Raw genomic sequence first — 15,545 nt, 5'->3', positions numbered from 1 at the left:
TTTATTGTATATGATTCTTGAAGAGGCTATCTTCTAGATATTTTTTCTGCATAAGATTAGAAGAAATTAATAATCATATGACACATCTGATACATATTCATGACATACCATTGTGTCGCAACATGGCGGTTGAGAAACCCTGGTCTGGTTAACTTGCACACTGAGTTACGTTGTCTTAAGTTATATACAAAGCTTCTAACTTTAATACTTGAATTATTGTTTTAAGTCTTTAATATAAATTATACCTCTTGATGAGTAGATTATGACAGCATTTTAAATTTTGAAATTTGGTGAATAGTTATATTAAATACTGAAAATCAAATTTTTGTTCCCCTGTGAGCCTTTAGCTACACAATGTGCTACTGGGATTTAATGACTGTTTTGTAATAGAGATTCATAAGTCAGAGCCACAATTCCTTAGCCTCCTTGACCAATCTAGTTTAATGACATTATTGGTGCCATCATTATTAGTGACAGAATAAAACATTAATAAAAGACTTTTTCTTGGGAGATAAGCCCACATGTAGTGCAACGATTTGTATGCTTTCAGTAGGTAACCTATGTTCTCTCATGGGTAAAGATTTCTTTCTTTATATTTAGGGGAATCCATACTTAAGTTAAAATACTGAAATTTGTGACCTTCATTTAATAGTAAATGGACTTTTTGTAGCGCATATTTCAAAATATTTAATTTGCACAAATGGCAAGTGGCTGATGTTTTGTTTTCTTACAGAAGTGTAGTTTATACCATCTTGGAGTAGGGGGTCTTGTGGGCACAAGACAGTACCAGAAATAAACAAGTATCTCAGTAGACTCTTTAAACTTTATTCTTGTCTTTTGAACTTAACTAACAAACTCCGTTGTTGCCTAATAAACTTCAGGTAGTTGTTAGAATTTTTAACCACATTATCATTCACTTTATAATAAAACACCAACATGAATATTCACTCTCTCTGACATGAAAAATAAAAAAATATACAGTTTTATCTGAAGAAACAATACACATCAATTACAATAACTAACATTAGTTATCTGCCTGCAGTACTTTTAAAATCTCTCAAAGCCAGTGAATAAGAATGTGCAGATTAGCATACTCAACATATCTCATTCATTCATTGCCTTAGCAACACACGTCTTTTGAAGCACCATATTTCCATAAATCATTTTGCATGAAAACGTAAATCTATTTTCATAGTTTTTCTTCTGTTAATAGTTGCAACAATTATGTATTTTCACATATACTGCTAACCAGTAGCAATATAGTTACTTGTTGTAGTACATAACACTTCTTTTCTCATACAACATTGTTTTATATATTTATTAATAACAAACAGCAGCACTATGTAAAAATATGGAGGAAAATTTATGTAAAAATATGAAATTTTTATGCATACTAGCATATAATGTGAATGTTTCAATGTTTGATACATGGAAGTGACTTATACGTCCACTAGCAAGCAATATGAATTGAAATTCATAAACTCAAGAATGTTTCTCTTCGTTTGACAGTGTTTTATGGTACCACCACGCTAAGTCTTACTTTGGACAAAGAAACATTTGTAATTTTGAGATTAGATGAGTGAATTGTAAATAAGTGAATCTATAAACAAAGATGTCAGCAATACAATGACTATTTGTGTTTTATTAAAAATGCTAAAAAGATAAATGGAGATCATGGAAATATCTGTATGAACAAAAATAACTTACCTTACAGGCTTGCATTTTATGTCTGTTCTTTGTATTTAATAGAAATGATTTTTGGTCTCTGTCAGCATAATCTTTTTGTGTGTGTTGTGAGTAGATTATTACCACTTATGAAAGGGGACATAACTGACATTCACTGGTGCCTAAAAGCATTGCGACTATATAGATTAATGAGTGATGTACTGGGTAGAGCAAGACTGGAAAAATGTTTAATGATGGATATGGCAGAAATATTTTTGAAAATTATTTTCTGTGTAGGACTATTTGCATTATGCACACTACGGCATAGCTTCACATTGAGTGCCATGTAAGGGGACACACTTTGTGGTTCTTAAAATTAAAAATGCAGTGTCAGAAAAGTTACTGAATCCTGGAATCAAATGAAACAGAGAAAGCAGAGAAGACACACTGAGAAAAAAATTTAGCATAAATCAGCAGTGTCATCGCCCATTGAGGAAGTTTCATGAAAAATAAAAATATGTTAGACCAGTAGTGTTTTATTGGAATACAAGGTTTCCATTAAATAACAGTACAATTTTCCAACAATATATTTGTTTCTTAAACTGGAATTCATAGCTTGGAAAGAATGTGCATGATTTTTACATTCTAATTGTGAGACATGAAGGGTAAGACTATAGAGAATGCAAGACATGGTTAATCTGCTATGTGAAGAGACTGAGAAGAAAAGATGTGTGAAAAAAACATAGAGAACAAACTGACTGGGTTAAAGGCTTAAATAGCAGGAGATGTAAAGGCAAGAAAGCAGTAACTGCTTATGTGAAGAGACTAAGAAGAAAAGATGTGTGATCAGAACATAAAGAACTAACTGACTGGGTGAGAGGCTTCAATAGAAGGAGATGTAAAGGCAAGAAAGCAGTAATTGTTTAACAGTCATGTGAGAACCAACAGAAGATAAATGCATCTTGTGTGCCTAGTTGTTGTTGTTGTTGTTGTTGTTGTTGTTGTGGTGGTGGTGGTGGTACATTATAATACCACTGGAACAAAAGGAGACAGGATCAATTTATATGCTACATTGCAACATGAGGTGGAAAGGGAAAGGGGTGGGTGAAGGGACAATCATGATGGTGGCAGTATTAATATTCCATGATACAATCTCTCAGGTAATTTGTGTGTAGTTTTTTGGGAAATGTCTGTCTACAGACTCTTTGTTATTAAATTTCTGAAAGTACTTTAAAAATCACTTAAGGTAAACTAATATTGATCTTGATGCATCAGTTTCATTTGTCACTTCATTATAATAGAAAACAGCATTCTATTGCACCATCTTATTCCTGTTGCAGTAAGGCTGCAAGAAAAGTAATTATTTCCGTCCAGGTGAAAGCAGCTCTACAGGTGGAACATGTCAAATTTGTATGGTAATGCCCTCCTTTGTGAAATAGTTTGCAGACTCAGAGCATAATGAAATTGCATTAATTTTAAATTTGTTCTGCAAGGAATATGTAAGTCTGTATCACAAATTACCATCACATTTTAGCAAATGCAGTCCTTGGGCTATTTTTCACATTGATGGTCTCATTACAGTTTTAACAACATTGGGTATTGATGCCTTGTTTGAGAATGCCAAGTCTTCAAAACCATGACCTTTAAATGACAGAGAAATGCCACTTATTTACATCTTATTTGGTAATTAAAAAAGTCTTTAGTTCCTCACATTTGCTGCTGGCTTGTCCACTTCCACAGAAAATACACACACACACACACACACACACACACACACACACACACACACACACACACACACAGAAGTTTGCTTGCTACTGTTTTTAAGTCACTTTGGTTTTATCATTTTCACTTGGAAGAAAATAAAAGATCCAGTACACAGCATTAAACAGCATGAAAGAAACTGGAAAAATGATCCGTGAATATTTATCTATGATATTAACATCCTTAATTTTTGGCATGGAGGCCTTAATAGCTGATGCTCCTCGTTTTAGAGCATTGAACACTTTTGGCCGATGATTTGTATGTTGTATATGGCTCCTCGATCCTCGAAACCTCAGTCCACCAGTAGATCGAACTGGAAACGAATACCCTGGAGAACGATTCATACGGAAACTAGGAGGAAATCGAGAAGGATCCACAGGCTCTGTGGATGATGTAGAAAAGCGACTGTTGTGTCGGTTGCGTATGGATGGTATTGGAGACATCCGCACATCTTGAAGTTCAATTATTTCCTGATCGGGTGATGCACCTGTTGCAGAAGCAAAACCATCAGTTGTTGAAGTAATGGGCTTCATGCCTGTGAGAAAGGAAATTATATTTTTATTATGTTATTTACATGAACAAATTTGATATAGATAAATGTTCACAAACTTGGTATTGTCGTGCCTTGTGTTGTCTTCTTCTCCTCAGCCTCCTTGGTTTTCTTAGACTTCTTTTTGGCCCGTGCTCCCCAGTATGTATAATTAACAGCTGCATATTCAAGCAGGGCAGCAAAGACAAATACAAAGCACATAACTAAATATATGTCAATTGCTTTGACATAAGATATTCGAGGAAGAGAACTGCGGACACCTGTACTTATTGTTGTCATTGTCAGTACAGTTGTGATACCTGAAAATCAATGAAATAATATAATTAACTCTTTATACACTTTGCATACCATATAATAACAAGAAAATTTGCATGGACAGTAGTGCTGCTCATTTCTACACTGTGTGAATGTTGTATTTTTATGGAATAGTTACTTTCTCAGCTTTATTATCATTTCATACTAGCACATGCTTTTTGTTTAGTTTTGTTTTCATAACTGTGGTGCCAAATTGGAGTACCAATAGTGTGATGGATCGAAGGATTTTTTTTCATGTTGTAGTAAGTCCCACAAATGCCAAAGATGAAAACTATGTGAAGAAATTCATGTGGAACAAACAGGTTTGATGCTACATATAAAGTCATGATGTAATGTAAGTGTGACAAGAGTACTTACACATGAACTTTGACTACTGTATATTGTTAAATACATGAATTGATTCAAACATGCATTGAGAAAATAGGAAAAATCCAGTGTGACTTGTAAAATTATGCAAAATTTGCAACATAAATGTGTTGCAGTTTCAATAAAAACTGTTTTTAATAGCTCTCAGAAATATGTTGACCATGTTGTTAGACTTGATTATGCTTCTGTCAAATACTATGAAACTCCATACATGACTGCAACAGGGGTAAAAACTTAATAACAGGTACAGTGAGATGTACCTTCTGTTATACACTTTGCAGTGGTTTGCAGAGTATAGATGTTTATGTAGTTGTAGGTGTACATAACAAACATACAACACAATATAGCTTTTTTCCCTATTATATCTTATTATTTACATTCTTGAAAATTTTAGTAGCAGTATTGGAATCTCATAATGTTTGATCAGAATTTCAACTCCTGTGTAGATCTTTATTTCTCTTCACATGAAAATTCACAACTGTTTGACACACAGTGGAAGTAAAATAAATACATTGTTATGAAAAAGATAAATCACTACTCACCATATAGAGGACTCAATGACTTCTCTACTCTGCTCTACACTACACTACTCTATTCATCTGACGAGCAGCAATCTATCCTTTTCATAAAAATGTATTCCTTTTACTTGTGCTATGTCTCTAACAGTTATGACTAAAATTTAATTTTCCCTGTGAGGGGAAATGAAGATCTACTCATGAGAAAGCGAAAAGTTATAAGCAAAAACTGTTCTGTTACCTGTGACATTGGAATACATGTACTCTATGGCATAGGCCCATTACTTAGCTTGCATTTTTCATGAATCTCTAGCCCAGTGCAAAGTCCCAAGTGACTGGACAGAAGTGCAGGTGACTTCTATGCATAAGAAGGGCAATGGAACAGACCCGCAAAATTACAGACCAATATCCCTAACATCGGTTTGCTGCAGAAACCTTGAATATATCCTCATTTTGAATATAAAATTTTTTCTTGAGACCAAAAGCTTATGTCCTTGAATCAGCATAGTTTTAGAATGCATCACTCGTGTGAAGCTCAGCTTTCCTTTTTCTCATATTATATACTGCAAACTATGGATGATGGTCAACAGGCAGATTCCATATTTTGGAAAGTGTTTGACATGGTGCCCCACTGCAGGCTATTAAAGAAAGTACAAGTTTATGGAATAGGCTCACAGATATGTGAGTGGCTTGAAGGCTTCTTAAGTTACAGAAGCTGGTATGTTGTCCTCAATGGCAAGTGTTCATCAGATGGAAGAGTATTGTCAGGAGTGCCCCAGGGAAGTGTGACAGAACTGCTAATATTCTCTAGGAACATACATGATTTGTTGGAAGGTTGGGCAGCAATCTGTCAATACAAGATGACCTGGACAACATTTCTAGTTGGTGTGATGAATAGCAAACAAACCTGCAACGTTCGGATACAGCATTAGTAGTGTCCAGTTTGACACAGTCACATCATTTAAATATCTGGGCATAACACTGAAAAGCAATATGAAATGGAATGAGCATCTGAAGACTGTGGTGGAAAAGGCAGTGAATTTTATTGTACTGTATTGTATTTTATTTATTGGTCCCATTGTCTACAAAGCAGCTTATGTATAAGACATTGGACAAGTCAAGTTATAAGTATACAGCTGTAAGTCATTTCTAGGCATTCTTATTGAAGGTTACAATAATACACTTTATACATAAGTATTTATACAACACATTTCATAAATTTAAATGACTTTCAATGGAGTAAAAGCAGTGATGCTCAGTAATGGTTTTTATGCTTTCAGGAAGTTTGTTATAAAGTTTAATTCCCATGTGGAAACTGCGTTTTTGGCACAGAGCTGTGCTGATTTGAGTTATATGTGAGTTTCTAATTTGTATGGTAAAGTGCTTGTATATAAAAGTGTTTTTTTTCTGCAGTCTGCAGTCCTTACCTATTACATTTATTTCAAAGAATAAAAGGGTTTCCATAATGTATACACACAGTAATGGAGGATTACCAGATTTCTTAAACAAAAGTTTCCAAGAGTCACTAGGCTTGCACCCAGAAAAGATTCTAATGGCAGTTTTTTTAGTTTAAAATTGCTACAGCTGTTTTAGAGTTTCCCCAGAAAGTGACCCCATATCTAAGTCGAGAATGAAAGCAGGGATGATATGCATTCATTATTGTTTTCTTACTACAGAATGATTTTAGTTAGCAAAGAAGGTAACATGTTTTGCTCAGTCATGCATTGAGATATTCAATTTGCTCATTCCATTTTACTTTGCTTAACAGCCAAAGCCCTAAGAATTTGGCTTCAGTACTGTTAACAATTAGTTTGTCACTGATAGAGACCTTTGAGATAAACATGTCCTTGTTAGGAACATTGTGGAATTTTAGTACAATGGCTTTTTACTGTTTATTATAAGCTGATAATTCTGAGCCCAGCTGGTAAGTTGTTTTGTGACCATGTTAACTCAGTGCCGTAACTGTTCATTTCTGTCTCCTTTTAGTAGAACTGTGGTGTCATCTGCAAATATGGTTGTTTTATGTGCATCAGCATTTAAGTTTAGATCATTTACGTACAGAAGGAACAGAAGGGGACCCATTACTAATCCTTGGAGTGCACCACATTTCATTTGTTTATACTCAGATAAGTGTTAAGATACAAAATTGTTAAGGCTTTCATGGCCACTTGTTTACAAAGTGCCTGTTGGCTTCTGTCTCAGGTTCTTCAGCTAATGTTGGTCTGATGGTTTTTCTAACATTTTGCCAGCACAAATGGCTGGCATTATCAAAGTTTGACCCTCCATTGCTGGTAATGGACTAGAACTGAGCTTGCGGCTGCAGACTGTATGTATCTGGCATGCCAACGACTGAGAGCTTCTCCACAGTCACTTACCGTGTGGTTTTCTTGCTATTTGCGATGGTCGTTCGCTGCAGCACAGGAAGCCAAGCTCCATTTGCCTTGAGGTTTTCCTCTTTCTTGTTGAAGCTATTCTCATGACTGTTCATTTCTACAGCTTCTCTGAACAAGTTGGTGTGATAGTTCTTCTCTACAGCCAGAACTTCCATGTTGCTGAATTTTACTACATGGTCGGTCTCACACAGCGAGTGCTCTGCCACAGCCAATTTCTCAAGCTGTCCCAACCTGTAATGTCATTTATGTTAAGTAATCCTGGTGTTCATCAATCATCCACTCATTCCAACAAACTTTTCCACATGTGCGTGGTATGCAGTATATTCCTGGCATTGCAAAGTGAGTCCCTTTTCTCCTTTGCCAATCTGAGATCCTCTTTGATTTTCTTTGTCAGTTTGTTAATAGTCTTTACACCATGTTTGTGCAATATACGGCTGATTCTGTCCATCACTCTGGGAATGTATGGCAGGAAAGCCATATCCGACACTTCTTTTCCTGATTTCTCACTTTGCCGAGTGTTAGGCTCTGTTATACTTCTAATATCACAGGTACTCCACAAGTGTTATTAGAAATATAATAGAACAAAACACTCGGCGAAGTGAGAAATCAGAAAAAGAAATATTGGGTACGACCTTTCTGCCATACATTCCCAGAGTGATGGACAAAATTGGCTGTATATTGCAGAATTAGCCATATATTGCACAAACGTCACATAAAGACTATTTACAAACTGACAAAGAAAATCAAATAGTGTCTCAGATGGGCAAAGGAGAAAAGGGACCCATTTGCAATGCAGGAATATACCGCATTCCATGCACAGGCACAGAAGTTTATGTTGGAATGACTGTACAATCGATCAACACTAGAAGTAAAGAACATAAATGACATTCCAGGTTGGGTCAGATGGAGAAATTGGCTGTGGCAGGCACTCACTGTGAGAGACTGACCACATAGTAAAATTGTAAGATTTGCCGACATGGAAGTTCTGGTTGTAGAGAAGAACTATCACACCCACTTGTTCAGAGAAGCTGTAGAAATACAAAACCATTAGAACAAATGCAAAAAAAAGAGGAAAGCCCCAAGGTAAATGAGTTCTGGCTTCGTGTCCTGCAGCAAACGACCATTGCAGGTAACAAGAGAATTGTATTGGAAATAACCATGGAGAAGCCCTCAGACGTTGATGCTCCAGATACATATAGTCTGCAGCCATGGGCTTGGCTCCAATCCACCACCAGCAATGGAGGGTGAAACCTTGACAATGATGGGCTCTCATGCTGGCAAAATGAGAGAAAAATCATCAGATGAACGTCGGCCGTAGAACCCAAGACAAAAGCCAACAGGCAGTTTGTTCAGATACAGTTTTTAATTTCATATATGTGTGCTTGATGCACACTTTCTGCTTACGATTAGCCAGAAAGAAACTGATCCAGTTGTTGGACAGACCTTGAATACCATATCTTTCAACCTTTGATAGCAGAATTTTATGTTGAAAGCTTTTGACAAATTAGTAAATACTCCTATTGTTTTCTTTTTTTGTCCGTCAGGTTTAGGATGGAATTGATGCACTCACAAACAGCAGTTGTTGTTGAACTCTTATTTCTGTATCCATATTGTTCATTATGTAGGATGTTTTTTTAGTTCATAAATTTCATAAGTTTGTCATACATAACTTTTTCTAATATTTTTGAGATGTAGGAGGCAACTGTGATGGGTCTGTAGTTATTTACATTACCTTTCTCACCTTTTTTTATATACTGAAAAAACTTTTGACATTTTCAGTACATCAGGGAAAGTGCCTGCCTGAAGTGAGCAGCCACATAAGTGTGTGAGTATTTCAATTAGGTTTGTTGCACTCATCTTTAATACTGTTAGAGGTACATCATCAATGCCCACAGAAGGCAAATGGTCAACTTTGGTTTATTAGGAGAATTCTAGGAAAGTGTGGTTCATCTGTAAAGGAGACAGCATACTATATGCTAGTGTGATCCATTACTGAGTACTGCTTGAATGTTTTGCATCCATTACAGGTTGGATTAAAGCAAGACATTGAAGCAATTCAGAGGCAAGCTGCTAGATTTGGTACTGGGAGGATCGAATAACACACAAGTATTACATGGATGCTTCAGGAACTCAAATGGGAATCCCTAGAGGGAAGGCGAACATTCTTTTCAAGGAACACTATTAAGAAAATTTAGAGTACCAGCATTTGCATCTGATTGCAGAATGGTTCTGTTTCCTCCAAAATACATTGTGTGTAAGGAGCATGAAGATAAGATACGAGAAACAGGGTTCATACAGATGCATATAGACAGTTGTTTCTCTCTCATTCTGTTTGTGAGTGTATGATCAATCACACTCCCCTAACATTACCATTTATTTTTTTCATTTAAATAGAGATAACCAATACCACGTATACCATCGGTTCTTGCATAGGTTAAAATTATCTCAGCTGTTTCATTAAAAGAATTCATATGATTTTGTATATAATGTATTATATTTCAGGCTAAAATGTATAAAAAAGGAAATTAATGTGTTACAATTGATATGTACTAACAGTTAAAATCATTCTTCTTCTAAAAATATTTGAAATTATAAAATTTATGGTATACTTAAAATTTATATTATTAATTGTACAATATAACTCTAATCATTAAATTTATTTCTAGATTTATTGATAAAATAACGATATAATTTGATGAAGATTCTTCTTTGGTAAAGAAAGTTTGTAAACTTTTCTGCTTTGTAAGCTCTTTGGAATAATGTGAGTACTTCAGAATGTGAGTAGTGGTAGACATACCTCTGCTGTAAGTAGATGTTTTTTAAGTTTGTCACCAACTATGTAATTATTGTTTTTTTTTTTTTTTAATGTGGAAAATGTAAATTGGCGTGATGTTGAAAGATGTGACAAAGAATAAAATTCAATACAGGCAAATCTTCATCAGTTATTTAGTCATCAAGAACCTACAACATCCAAATTTCTGCAGCAAGTGTTCAAGCCATCAACAACAACAGCAACAACAACGTGATAATGAAGAGAAGTAAAAAGTTATTTTTTGGTATATCTTATGCCTCTTGAAGCTTTCAAAATTTGTGCAAAGACAGAGAATTTTGATAGTTATGTGTGGGAGGGCAAGATTACAAGTGGAATGGGAAAGGAAATGACTAATAGTGGTAAGGGATACCCTCTGACATGCACCATAATGTAGACTGTGGAATAAGGTAGAAACTTTCAGAGGTGATTAGTATGGACGGATAAAAAAGAAAAAAAAAACCTAGTAAACATGGGCTCTAAAATACATACCTTAAGAGCTATGTGGATTTGTTCAATAGAGGAGATGTGTTTCACAATAGAAAAGGTTAACAAGTGCTCATAGCTCCCCCAGTATGAATTTCAGAGCCCACATCCTTTGTACATATCTTTCCTTATTTTGGTTCATACTACCACGTTTGAAAGCTGCCTATCCTACAGTATTGGCAACAACATTACCAATACATGTATTCCACTATCAGAGGTATCGGAACAGTTTTTTAACGTGTTTGTTTCTGGTACAGTGGCCATTACCTCAGATTGATACATTTATCCTTCTCCATTATCCTAGAAAGTTTATAACACAGAATCACCTTGTTTCTACATACATTACAGGTGCTAGCACCTATAACACTGATGCTCTGTAGCATCACTGGATGACATTTCCTATTCAAAATATTATATACTCACTCCCCTCTAAAAGTCCTAAAGGGAATTTCAAACACTCAGTACTAGAAAACAAAATGAACACTGATAACTGTCTACCATGCTTTGTTCCATAGCCACATTTTGTATGGATTACAGCTATGGAGTCATTCGGCAGGCTGCAAGGATATAAAACAAGAGAGACTTTTCTGGTGATTACTGTGAGGATGTTCAACAAACTACCTGTTGAATTGCATTGCAGACCCTACCACTGGACAACTTCAAGAAACAAATTGCTGAAGGCCTAAAACAATCCCAACTATACTCAGTCCAAAAATTCTTTCATTGTGAAGAAAGCGAATGACCAGAGTGAACATGACATTGTCTACATACATTACCTGTATTAAGTTTAGATGTTATTCTGTAATTAATTATTTTTAAATCACTTGATTGTAACTTTGACACAGTCTGTCCAGCCATGGCTGGTGAATGACAAAGACTGGCAATAAATGGTAGTGCACATTCCACTGCAGAGTGAAAAACGCGTTTTGAAAATGTAGTTGGCCATCAAGTAATATGTGGTTCCTGAAGAGGGACAGCAGTCTTTTTACTTATTGCAGGGGCAACGGTCTGGGTGATTGAGTGACATGACCTTATGACATTAGTCAACATGGCTTTACAAGGCTGGTACTGTGATTGGCTGAAAGCAAGGGGAAACCACAGCTGTTATATTTCCTGAGGCCATGCACCTCTATTGTATGGTTGAATGATGATTGTATCCTCTTGGGTAAAATGTTGTGGAGGTAAAATTGTTCCTCATTCAGCATTCTGGCCAGGGACTACTCAGAAGGATGTCTTCATCAGGAGAAACAAAACTGGTATTCTATGGATTGGAGTGTGAAATGTTAGTTCTTTTACCATGTAGATAAGCTAGAGAGAGTATGAAATAAGAAACACTGTATAACAGGAAGCATGCTGGATAAAATGGATGAATGCAGGAAATGGAAAAATAAAAGTCTGAAGAAGGCAGAAGACAGTATATAAAACTTAACAAGGTGCTAAGAAAAGTTAACTGACCAAGCTAGAAAGGATTGGATGAGGAAACAGTTTGAAGAAATAGAATAACTGGAAAAGATAAAAAAAGGGAACTTGGAAGAAATATACAGAACAATGTAATCCCTGACAAGGAAAAAGTAATGAAAATAAGAAAACAGTAGTGTTAAATTAAGATGGAAAGAAGACAACACGTATAGATGAAAAGTTGAAAGTTTGAATGGATTACGTGGAAGACTTGCACAGTGCACACGCAGATAACATCATACTAGTTTTGGAAGATGAACATGGAAAGGAAGAGAGAATGAAGAAGACTGAAATCCTAAGATGGAGAAGTGGGAATCAGAGAAAGCAATTCAGGGGTTCCAGGAAAAGAAAGCATTGGGCTACTATAGAGCACCATCTGAGGCACTGAAAGTCTTAGACCTGACAAATTCATGGATGGAGCAATACATACAATAAGGGAAAGGCAACCACTTGCCTATACTCGATTATTGAAAGCAGTTGCCTGAGAAGATAGCGGTGGGGGGGGTCCTACAGAAGGATGCAAGGAGGGAAAGAGTCAGATCTTTGGACAGATGACTTCAGAGCCACACAACAATGCAAAAAGAATATAGACCAGACAGAACAACAAATGAGATGTAGGAAGAGGGAGAGGGGGGAACTGAAAGGGAAGAAAGGGGTGGGGGAAGAGAGAGAGGGGGGAGGGGGAGAGGGGTGTTTAGAATGCCCATATGGGGGAGGGGGAAGTCAAGAGGAAGAGCGATGGGAGAAAGAAGACAGTGCATGATCTGGATGGAGAAGGAGTGGCATTGGCAGGAGAGAATAGAGAAAAGACAAGGTGAGGCAGTGGAAACAAGTTGGCAGAGGTTTAGGCCATGGGAATTGCAAGAATGCAAACTGAGTTGAAGAAACAATTCCCATCTGCATAGTTCAGATAGGAATTTCCTTCTATACCCCCTCCCCACCTCCATCAGCTCAGGCAACTGCTTTCAGTAACTGAGTACCAATAATCAGGAGATTATGCATTTGGGTATCTGTGTGGTTGTGTGTGTATGAATGTGTGTACTACTACTAGAAAAAGAAATAGTACTTGAAAGCTAGTGTGAATACTGTTTTCTGTTATGTGTTTGTATGCTATGTGCATTGATCACACAAGGAAATTATAACACAGGAATTTTGTCTCAAGACCTTCATAAGACTATTCTAGTACCTTTGCCTAACAACTGCAATGCAAAAGAATGCAAAGTCTACAGGACAGCTAGTTTTATTAGTCATGTTATGTTATGAAGACTGTAATGAGAATTATATTAAGGAGATTGGAAGAAAATTGAGGAACATATAGTGGAAGAAGACCAGTTCAGGTTCACAAAGGGTAAAGGAAAAAGACATGCAACAGATTGTCTGAGGAAAATACAGGTGAAGACCAGTTCACGTTCACTAAGAGCAAAGGAAAAAGACATGCAATAGGTTGTCTAAGGACGACTGAAGAAAGAACAGTAAAAATTGTCAAGAAGCTATATATTTATTTTATCAGTTGGGAGAAGACTTTCGATAGAATCAACCAGAGTGTACTGCTGAGAATTTTAAAAGACGCTAGTATAGACTGGAAAGATAAAAGGTCAATAAATGAAATATACACAAAGCAAAAATGACAGAGTAGGGAAGAAGAAGATGGAATGCATGGAATGAGTGTAAGGCAAGGATGTTCACTGTCAGTAAATCCGTTCAACATATATGGAGAACAACTGCTACATAAGGCCATAGAGGATACAAGAGAGATTGTAATTGGAGGAGAACTAATAAAACTATAAAATATTTTGATGGTAAAGCAGATCTGGAAGAATCAGAAGAGGACCTGCAGCGGATTCTGAAAAGAACTGCAAGAAAAGGCAAGGAGTATGGAATGAAAATAAATATAGAGAAGACAAAAGCGACAAGAATAAGCAAGAGGAAGCTCCATTTAACATATTCTTAGACAAAAAAATGTAGAACAAGTAAAAACTTTTCTCTATGTGGTAAGTATATGATATGGAATGGAAGATGAATGGACAAAATAAGGAGGAGTATTTCTATAAGAAAGAGAAAATTTACAAAGATGAAGCAGTTACTAACATCTGGAACAATTCCAATGGCACGGAGGAAAAAAGGTTCTAGAAAGTTTTGAAATGTTGCTGTGGAGAAGAATGCTTAAGGTGAAATGAACAGACAGATGTAGAATGAAGAAGTAATGAAGAAAATAGGGGTAGAAAGCAGATTATTGAGTGTTATCAGAAAAAGAAAAAGACCTTGGCTTGGACATGTACTGCATAGGAATTATCTGCAACAAAGAATTATAGAGGGAAAAGTGAAGGGATAAAAGGAAGACTTAGAAAGATAATTGGAACGATGGATGACTGTGGAAAGGGGACATACAAATAGATGAAGGAGGATAATCAGAACAGAACACAGTGGAAAACCTTCAGTTGAAACCTGTCGTAGACAGATGTACTAAAGAAGAAGGCTAGAGAATTTAAAGAGGGAACTGTACAGGCTGAAGTGAGATATTGTGGAAAATAATGAAGTGTGGTGGCAGGAGGAACAGGACTTTTGGTCAGATGAATACAGAGGTATAAATACAAAAGGCAAATACGGGTAATGCTGGAACAGGTCTAAGAAAGTGAACACAAAAAAGCCAAATAAACATGTAGCCAACACTCATCACAACAGACGGCAACTAGCAGTGCAGCCTGTCAAGAAGTTTAATAATGTATGATGAAGTAAAAGAAATTATTCAGATAGTTAAGGGAGATGAAAATTTAACTGTGATGGCGGACTGCAATTTGATAGTAGAAAAAGGAAGAGAAGGAATAGACAATGAGAGAACACATATCAGGGGAAAGGAATGAAAGAAGACGCCACCTGTTTGAATTTTGTACAGAGCATAACATAATCATTGCTAACACATGGTTCAAAAAGCATGAAAGGTTATATATGTGGAAGAGACCAGGGGACTTGGGAGGAAGTCAGACTGATTACATAATGATGAGATAGAGAATTTGAACCACATTTAGACTGGAAAATATTTCCAGGGGCAAAGATAAGCTCTGATCCTAATTTATTGGTTATGAACTGCAGATCAAAAACTGAATAGTTTGCAACAAGGTAGGAAATTGAAGAGATGGAACTCAGACAAACTGAAATAACCAGGCATAATTGAAAGTTTCAGAAATAGCAGTAGGCAATGCTTGACTGGATCAGGGAAAGCAATA

General features: G+C 36.2%; 1 protein-coding gene across 4 annotated transcripts in view; it reads right to left on the bottom strand.

Moving 5' to 3' along the window:
- Nucleotides 1-803: 803 nt before the first annotated feature.
- LOC126354266 (gamma-aminobutyric acid receptor subunit beta-like) overlaps nucleotides 804-15,545 on the bottom strand; it is a 298,711-nt gene continuing 283,969 nt past the window's right edge. For 2 of the 4 annotated variants that reach the window (XM_050003797.1, XM_050003800.1), the window contains 2 exons: nucleotides 4,054-4,278; nucleotides 804-3,964 (listed from right to left, as the gene is read on the bottom strand). In XM_050003797.1, coding sequence (XP_049859754.1) covers nucleotides 3,489-3,964; nucleotides 4,054-4,278 — 701 coding nt within the window. In that variant the 3' untranslated portion in view covers nucleotides 804-3,488. Of the gene's footprint in view, nucleotides 3,965-4,038; nucleotides 4,279-15,545 lie in introns of all 4 variants that reach the window. The other 2 variants (XM_050003798.1, XM_050003799.1) reach the window with 2 other exon arrangements.

Source organism: Schistocerca gregaria, chromosome 3 (assembly GCF_023897955.1).
Source record: "Schistocerca gregaria isolate iqSchGreg1 chromosome 3, iqSchGreg1.2, whole genome shotgun sequence".
Lineage (NCBI taxonomy): Eukaryota > Metazoa > Arthropoda > Insecta > Orthoptera > Acrididae > Schistocerca > Schistocerca gregaria.
This window is presented reverse-complemented; position numbering and strand designations above follow the sequence as displayed.